This window comes from Aptenodytes forsteri, unplaced genomic scaffold (genome assembly GCF_000699145.1).
Source record: "Aptenodytes forsteri isolate BGI_AS27 unplaced genomic scaffold, ASM69914v1 Scaffold231, whole genome shotgun sequence".
NCBI classification, from domain to species: Eukaryota; Metazoa; Chordata; class Aves; order Sphenisciformes; family Spheniscidae; genus Aptenodytes; species Aptenodytes forsteri.
In genome coordinates, this window is record NW_008796046.1 from 1,219,053 (window position 1) to 1,227,687 (window position 8,635).

At 51.0% G+C, this 8,635-nt stretch overlaps 1 protein-coding gene across 1 annotated transcript in view; it reads left to right on the forward strand.

Moving 5' to 3' along the window:
- Positions 1-7,996, forward strand: part of MOGAT2 (monoacylglycerol O-acyltransferase 2) — a 28,903-nt gene extending 20,907 nt beyond the window's left edge. The window contains exons 3-6 of the mRNA XM_009286116.1: positions 4,098-4,302; positions 5,796-5,970; positions 6,129-6,328; positions 7,842-7,996. Coding sequence (XP_009284391.1) covers positions 4,098-4,302; positions 5,796-5,970; positions 6,129-6,328; positions 7,842-7,996 — 735 coding nt within the window. The remainder of the gene's footprint in view (positions 1-4,097; positions 4,303-5,795; positions 5,971-6,128; positions 6,329-7,841) is intronic.
- Positions 7,997-8,635: the final 639 nt, after the last annotated feature.

Genomic DNA, 8,635 nt, shown 5'->3' on the forward strand with positions numbered 1-8,635 from the left:
GGTTGGACTAGATGAGCTTTAGAGGTCCCTTCCAACCCAAACCATTCTGATATTCTATAATCCTATGAAATCATCCAAAAGTGAGTAGACACTGTGATAACATGGGGACCTTCTCTCCCCTCCTTTTCTTATGCCATGGAAGAAGCCCAGTTTACAAAGCGGAAAGAGGCAAATAATTCAACTAAGTCACTAAGATGTGGTCAGTGCTACTGCAGGGGACAGCTCTTGCAGAAACATTGACCAGATCCACCAACTCTTGAATGACCAGACACCTACCTTCTAGCTGCCCATGGCTTAGAGCAGGGATTAAAAAATCACAGAATCACAGACTGGTTGAGGTTGGAAGGGGTCTCTGGAGGTCATCTGGTCCAACCCCTTGTGCTCAAGCAGGGCCACCCAGAGCTGGTTGCCCAGACCGTGCCCAGGTGGTTTTTGAATATCTCCAAGGATGGAGACTCCACAACCTCTCCAGGCAACCTGTGCCAGTGCTCGGTCACCCTCACAGTGAGAAACCCCCTGATGTTCAGAGGGAACCTCCTGTGTTTCAGTTTGTGCCCATTGCCTCTGGTCCTGCCGCAGGGCACCACCGAACAGAGCCTGGCTCTGTCATCTTTGCACCCTCCCTTCAGGTACTTATATACATTGATGAGATCCCCCCCGAGCCTTCTCTTCTCCAGGATGAACTGTCCCAGCTCTCTCAGCCTCTCCTCACAGCAGAGATGCTCCAGTCCCTTTATCATCTTCGTGACCCTTCGCTGGGCTCTCTCCAGTATGTCCATGTCTCCGTTGCACTCAGGCGCCCAACACTGGACACAGTACTCCAGGTGTGGCCTCACCAGTGCTGAATAGAGGGGAATAACGACCTCCCTCCTCCTGCTGGTGATATATCTAATGCAGCCCAGGATACCATTCGCCTTCTTTGCTGTGGGGTCCCATTGCTGGCTCATATTCAACTTGGTGTCCACCAGGACACCCAGGCCCTTTTCTGCCAAGCTGGGTGGCCCCCAGCATGTACTGGTGCATGGGGTTGATCCTCCCCAGGTGCAGGACTTTGTACTTCGACCTCCCTCCTCCTGCTGGTGATATATCTAATGCAGCCCAGGATACCATTCGCCTTCTTTGCTGTGGGGTCCCATTGCTGGCTCATATTCAACTTGGTGTCCACCAGGACACCCAGGCCCTTTTCTGCCAAGCTGGGTGGCCCCCAGCATGTACTGGTGCATGGGGTTGATCCTCCCCAGGTGCAGGACTTTGTACTTCTCCTTGTTGAACTTCATGAGGTTCCTGTCATCCGGATGCATAGGATACATAGAGTTGGATATATAGATCATGATCAAGCTCCAAAATGCGTGTGTGGTTTAAAAGGCCCTATCCAGAAGCAACAATAGTTGGTAGGCATCGAGACTTTAGTGGCATTGAGGCCACTAGGGAGATGAGGAATCATTTATCAGTGACAGATGTGCCATCCAGGGGCATCATAAAACACCAGGGGTTGCGTTTGGCTTTGTCTGTAGCCAGAATTAGCCTTAAAAAAACCCAAACAAACAAACAAAAAAGCCCAGAAAATAATAGGATAATGCAGATCAAGATGAAAAATGCAGTAGCTGAAAATAGGTGTGCACTACAACAAATAAAATAAATCACAAGGTGATCTCAATGGAAAGTACCAAAAGAAGATATGATCAGCCAGAAATAGAGCTGGAAAGATTGCTGGTTGGTGGGTGTCTAGTTCTTTGTAAGGGGACATAACCTCCTTCTTCCCTCACTTCTTATCAGAGATTCATAGAGTTACAGAATAGTTTGGGTTGGAAGGGACCTCTAAAGGTCATCTAGTCCAACCCCCCTGCCGTGGGCAGGGACATCTTCAACTAGATCAGGTTGCTCAGAGCCCCGTCCAGCCTGACCTGGAATGTTTCCAGGGATGGGGCATCCACCACCTCTCTGGGCAACCTGGGCCAGTGCTTCACCACCCTCAGCGTAAAACATTTCTTCCTTAGATCTAGTCTGAATCTCCCCTCTTTTAGTTTAAAACCATTACCCCTTGTCCTATTGCTACAGGCCCTATTCTTCATTCTTTCCTCTCCTGTCCTCCCTCCCCTTTCATTGGGGTGAGCACCAAGGCAGCAGCTGGATGTCTCCTAGGGAGGGTTTTTAAGGAAGTGAGGTGTCTTAGCACAGGAGAACTCTCCCGTTGAAGCATTTTGCACAGCCCAGTGGATACCCTGAGTTCGGCTCTTCATTAGCAAGGAGGGTGGTGTGAGCTTGGGGTGCAGCCAGGTGTTAAGCCTGCTGTCACCCACCTCTTCTTGCTGCCCCGCACACACACAGATGAAGATTTAGTGGTTTCCAACACACCCGAGCATCTCGCCTCCCTGCTTATAAATCACGCAGAGATGAAAGGCTGTTTGGAAGCCGAAGATGAATGCAGGAAACATTGATGCAAGCCGAGATTACTCAAAAATGAGCAAATGGTGGCAGGGGGCCCTGGGCACTTAGTCATTCAGCCATCTGCCCCTCTTCCTGCCTAGGCACCTCTGCGCCCGGGCAGCGGTGGGACTCTTGTTTGCCCGTTCCCCTCATTAGGAGCAGGCGCTTGAATGGGCACATGTGTACAGTCAACAGTGCCTTAGGACAGATGGGAAATTAGCCACGACGTAAGAAAGTAAAATACACCCTCGTGATTAACCTGCGGCTCTGGCTGCTTCTAGGAAAACACATGCACCATTAGCTGCTCCCCGAGTGCGGATGGGACCGGGGTACTCGGAGGGGCGACGCGTTACAACGCACAGGGCTTTGGTTCTTCTTGAGCGCAAGTGCCTTTGAGCTGTTTGGAAATTCACGGTGGCTCTGTGATGGCTAACCTTGGAAAGGTTCATCCTCCCCCGGTGCTGTGAGCATCCTCGGCACGCACAGAAAGGGTGCAGAGGCATCAGCGTTCAGTTTTGACTGCTTCTGCCTGGGTTACGCACGTGCTGGCTGGTGTTGGCATGGCGGGGTCTTCTCTGTGGCGTAGCTCGAGGGTGGGTTTGTCACACCAGCCCCTCTCCTCTGGGCAGTCCACAGCAAGCGTAGCGCACATAGTCCAAACCCTGGTTGTCCCTTATCCCCTTTTAATCGTCCCCTCTTCTGCTGTGGCACCCGTTCTCCCATGTAGTATCTCCCAGGCTCCAAACCCACTTTCAGATTGGCCGAGTATTTCAGCTAGCTGCTTAGCCAGCCTTCAAGGGCTGGCCATGGGCTGCACTGTATCTGCAACCCATGCTGTCCATCTCTAGAGGCTGGGCATGGGCATTCCCCATTCCCTCCTCCCGGTAAAACTGCAGCAACCTTGGGCAGACACCCATTGCTCTTTGATGGATTACCTGGACACCTAACACGGGCACAGGCGGCTGGGTTCTTGCAGGCTTTCCCCAGTGGAAAGAAAACCATCAACTTGTTCTCTGTTAGATGTCTGGGAGCTGGATCTCACCTTACCAAGTACAAAAGCATCCTTGAATCACCCGACATGAATCATAGAATCATAGAATCATTGAGGTTGGAAAAGACCTCTAAGATCACTGAGTCCAACCGTCAACCCATGTACTTCAGGACAGGACAAACCTTGGGTCCACACTGTGTTGTTGAGCAGGGACGTGTCCCTGCGCCAGGTAGCAGCTTTACATGGATCATCGCCAGAGGGATTCTGCGCTCCCTTTGCTGTTCTGGTTGTGGGGTGGAGGGGTGGTGGTGGAAATAATCACCCTTTTCTCACTTTTTAGCTTTTTTTCCCCATATTAGAAAATGTATCGGAGGACATTTTAAACAAAGTAGGTTCCCAACAGCATCTGGGCCAGCTCGGAGCAACATGAGAAACTGCGCCATTGGAAATGTCATTTTGGGCCAGTGGGTGGGAGGAGATGGAAATACAGGCAAGGAAATACATCTCAGTGAAAAATGATTGAGTTGTTCCAGTTGACCTCTTCCAACAGAAGGCACGGTGGGTGCTAGGGACCCCCCTCCAGAAATCTCCTATCTGCTCTCCGTAGCCAATGCTCCATCCCCCCCAAGGTGACAGCACTAACTCATGGCCCCCTTTTTTGCTCCATCCCTGTGTCCAGCTGGTGAAGACGGCAGAGCTGGACCCTAGGCAGAACTACCTGGTGGGGTTTCATCCCCACGGGATCCTGGCAGCAGGAGCCTTTCTCAATTTCTGCACAGAGGCATCGGGCTTCTCCACGCTCTTCCCAGGCATCACCCCACACCTGATGATGCTCTCCCTGTGGTTTCGCGTCCCCTTCTTGAGGGACTGCCTGATGAGCGCAGGTAAGCAGGGCGGCAGCGTGGGCAAGCGGTGGGATGTGTGGGTGAGTCAGATGCTTTTTGGGGGACCAGAGAGTGAAAACACCAGGGAGGCTTGGGAAGAGGAGGCAAGGGTCTGTTTGTCCCCATCTGTGGCCGATCTGATCCCATGCAGGGACACAGCTGCTGGAGGTGGCATCCAAAAACTCTCTGAAGTTAAAAATTGCCCTCCTAGCTCCTGTCTATGTTGTTCGACTTCACGGGCCACCGCTGAGCTCAGGGCACCGCCGTGCCAGGCGCTGTGTAACAGCACCATGCAGAGCAGATTGTGAGCAGAAACGCTGAGTCAGTAGAGACCAGCAGGACAGGGGGGTCCCGTATTTCTTTCTTCCCGTGCAAATAACATTCAGGCTGGAAATGGTGGTTGCCACTGAAAGAAGGAGAAAACCTATTTTTCCGAAGCTGCTGCTGCTGCTTGCCGGGAAGCAGCAGCCGGGGAGAGAGGATGCAAATAGCAGCTCGCGCTGTTGCAAAACCCCGTGGCAGGAGAGGAAGAAGAAATGAAAAGGAATAGGTAAGAATTAAATGGAGAGAGGGAAAAGGGAGTCTGGAGAGATTTCTGGAGACCGGCAGGAGATGACCTCCATCTCTCACCGGTGGTCTTGGGGAACGGCCACTTCTCCAGCCAAATGGGCTCATGTCGTAGGCAGGATTCAATAGACAAAACATAGGCATCCAGCTCCGTCTGAGATACCCCAGGGCATTCGTCACCCTGTTTTCCATGTAAACCCTGGCTCCTGCTGCTGAAAAAATATTTACACGGAGAGCGAGGAATCATAACAGTGAGATATGAGAGAGTTATGACCCAGGCGAAAGAAGGTTTAATCGCTGTAATGTGGGAGTTCGGTGCATAGCTCATTTTCAGGTCGATTGAATCCATTTGACAAAGAGGTTTTAATTTGCAAATTATTTCAGCCCCTGAAACAAGGATTTTTTTAAAAAATAAAAAAACCCGTTGCTTTGTCATTTCTGAATTAAAGGTTTCTAACTTTTGTAAGTAAATAACAACAAGGGACCAAATTCTGCATTGAATTCCACTTTAAATTAGCAGCATCCACTGAAATTCGTGTGTGTTTTGACCTAAAGCAAATGTTTCACCACTTCTGGAATGGTTCAGGGTTGGACATGGTTTCATTTGACAACAAACTGAAACAGATTTTCCCTGGGGCTTAAGCGCAGCTAGTTCTCAGTTTACTTTTTTCCTCTTTTTTTTTCCCCGTTTCTCACTTCTGCCCGAGACAGCAAAGGGATAATTGTATATTCACACAGCGGAGCTATGCATGAATCCAGCACCTTTCAGAGGAGCTGGGCTGAGATCGCCAAAGTGTAGGAAAACTCTGAAAATAAAGTGCCTGGCACCCCTCCGGAGCTGGATAACGGGGAAAAAAGATACAGAGCGAACCACAGTCGTGTCGGTTTTACAGATGCTTGTTTTTTTCTTCCTCTCTGCCCCCCAGGCCTTGTCTCCTCCGACAAGGAGAGCGCATCCTACGTGCTGCAGAAGCCGGAGGGTGGGAACATGCTGGCCATCGTCGTCGGCGGGGCGCAGGAGGCGCTGGATGCCCGGCCGGGATCCTGCACCTTGCTGCTGAAGAATAGGAAGGGATTTGTCCGCCTGGCCATCGAGCACGGGTGATGCAGGGGATGGGGTCAAGGGGCGCTTGGGGAGGAATGCTCCGGTCTGTGGCTGGGTAATGGGGTGTTCCTGCTGATTTTGGAGAGTGGGGAAGGTGTTTTGGGGTGGGCTTTGCTAATCTTCATGCCCCTACATTGGGTTTGGCACCCCACAGCACCCCTCTGGTTCCCATCTTTTCCTTTGGGGAGAACGACCTCTTCGATCAGGTGAGAAACCCCAAGGGCTCCTGGCTGCGGCAGCTCCAGCACCGGCTCCAGCAGATCATGGGCATCTCCCTTCCCATCTTCTACGCGCGAGGCATCTTCCAGTACAGCTTCGGGCTGGTACCCTACCGGCGGCCCATCTGCACCGTGGGTAAGTCCTTCCTCGGCACGCCGGCACGATGCCGGCCACACTCACCCTGGCCAAAGGGGGGAGCAGGGACGGTCCCTGGGTTGTGTCATCCTCCTGCCGGGCTGGAGCATCATGGCAGAGAGCACGAGATGCGGTGGGCTAGAAATGTGCTGGCAAAGGAGCATTCCCAACTGCTCACGTGTCACGCTAGTTTGGGACCCTGGCTTGGTCTTACGGCAGAGCCCAGGTCATCTGGGCTGTGCTGAGAAAGCCGCAGAGCAAACATGGCCACCCCATCACCCCTGTGGGGTGCAGCCAACCCCAATCCCAGCGCAACCCGATGGTACAAACCACTGCAGTAGCGTTGGGTTAAAGCTAATTTCACAAACACAAGTAGGACAAGACCTACACGGTTTGCAGGTTTGCTCGGTGTCCCGTGCAGACAGCCACAAAACCCAACCTGTTTGCACGTGAACGAGTCACGCTGTTTCGACTTGAGACCATGCCCACAGGAGACCAAATTTCAAGAAAGTCTTTGGTTTTGAAGAAGTTTTGCCTGGTTTCAACAACTCCATGCTTGGCCCACCGGCATGACTGATGCTCTGTGAATTAGTCTAATTAAAGAGGCTGTTTGGAAAGGTCAGAGCTCACCCCACTGATTAGGTTTGACAGCCAGCAATTACTTCTAATTGTTTTACAACCTGTTTGGATTGTCTCAATGGGTTTATGAGCTGTGCAGTATCACAAGGGCTCTTCATTAGTCCGATGAGGAGCAGCGTTACACGATGATGAAACCCTCCGTCACTTGACAAACACAATTTGAGTAAGAGACCAGAGCAAGAGAGGTATCTCATGGACTTCCCTGTCCCCTGCAAGCACCTGGTCCTGCTGCTGGTTGCTCTGGGAGATGGGAGGGGGCTTCTTCTAGTGCTGGGAATCAAATTATTTAGATTTGCCCTTGAAAAAAGCATGATTTTCTAAAGATAAGTGGGTACTTGCTTCCTAATAAAAATCAGGCTGAGGCTGATGGCTGAGGCTTTGATCTGAGCAAAGTGGAAGAACCCCAATCGCTTGTGTATTCAGATAGCCTTGGGCTCCCCCGTGCCTCAGTTTCCCCATTTGCAATGCAGTTTCCCAGGGCCATGTGGGAACAGCTTGGAAAGCCCAACCCAAATATTAGGATGACGTTGTCTTTGTCTGCAGCACATCTGAGATGTTAGGAGCAGCTGTAGGGACTGCACTGGGATGCGGTACTTTTTACTTCAGAGAGCTACACAGAGGGTCTTCGGCATTAACCAACTTTGCAGATGGGGAAACTGAGGCAAGGAGCGATGTGACCTAGGAGGCCAGGATCTGAACCTCCATCTCCCTACCTCCCGGGCTGTGCTGCCTCCCAAACCCCAGGACATGACTGGTCATATGAATCCATCCACCGCGCCTTTGGAGAGGTGGACCCCAGCTCTGTGCTAAGAAGTGTGAAGTGTCCAGAGGGACCTGACACTGGCTCCTCCTAACGCCTGTGCTTGTTTTCCAGTTGGGAAGCCAATTCCAGTGCAGAGGAAGCACAGACCCTCTGAGGAAGAGGTTGATCAAGTCCATCAGAAATACCTAAACGAATTGTGCAAGCTCTTTGAGGAGCACAAAGCTAAATATAACATCCCGGAAGACAGACACCTGGAATTTATATAGAGCTCCTCAAGCAAGGTGAAACCATGGAGATCAAGCTTCAAGTTTTTCCCCACCTCTGGAACGATTTCACAACCTCACCTTAGTCACAGTTAACACGTGGTGCGTACAGTGCAGGGAGAAGGACTTGATTTTCCCAGGGTTTGGGGCCAGAGTTTTCATTTTTTCTCCCTGCAGGACACATAAAGAAGAAGGAAAAGAAAAATATGTATCTCACCAACCCAGCACTGTTGAAAGCCCCCAACAGAAAACTCACACTTCCCACTCTGGCTTGGAGGCCAGTTTTTCAAGATATTTCCAGGCAAAGACGAATTATTGAAAGTTTCCTTTGCATTATTTTCATTCAGAAATGGGATGATGAGCCGTAATTTCTGCTGAATGCGTATGTTTTTTAAATTATAATTTGTCTAGATCAGCAAATGATCATTGTTTGCTTGGTGCTCTTCATGTCTTTGATTGCTCCGGGCTCTTTCCTCTCCACCTGAAACTGTTTATCAGAAAGCTCATACTCCCAGCACGGTGCCGCGCACCCTCGGTACCAACACGACGCCGTACCCCACTGGGGCGAAAGAAATAAAACCTTTATAAAGGGCAAGGGCTCATCCAGAGGGTTCACCCTACCTGGACTCCAGGAGTCCTGCT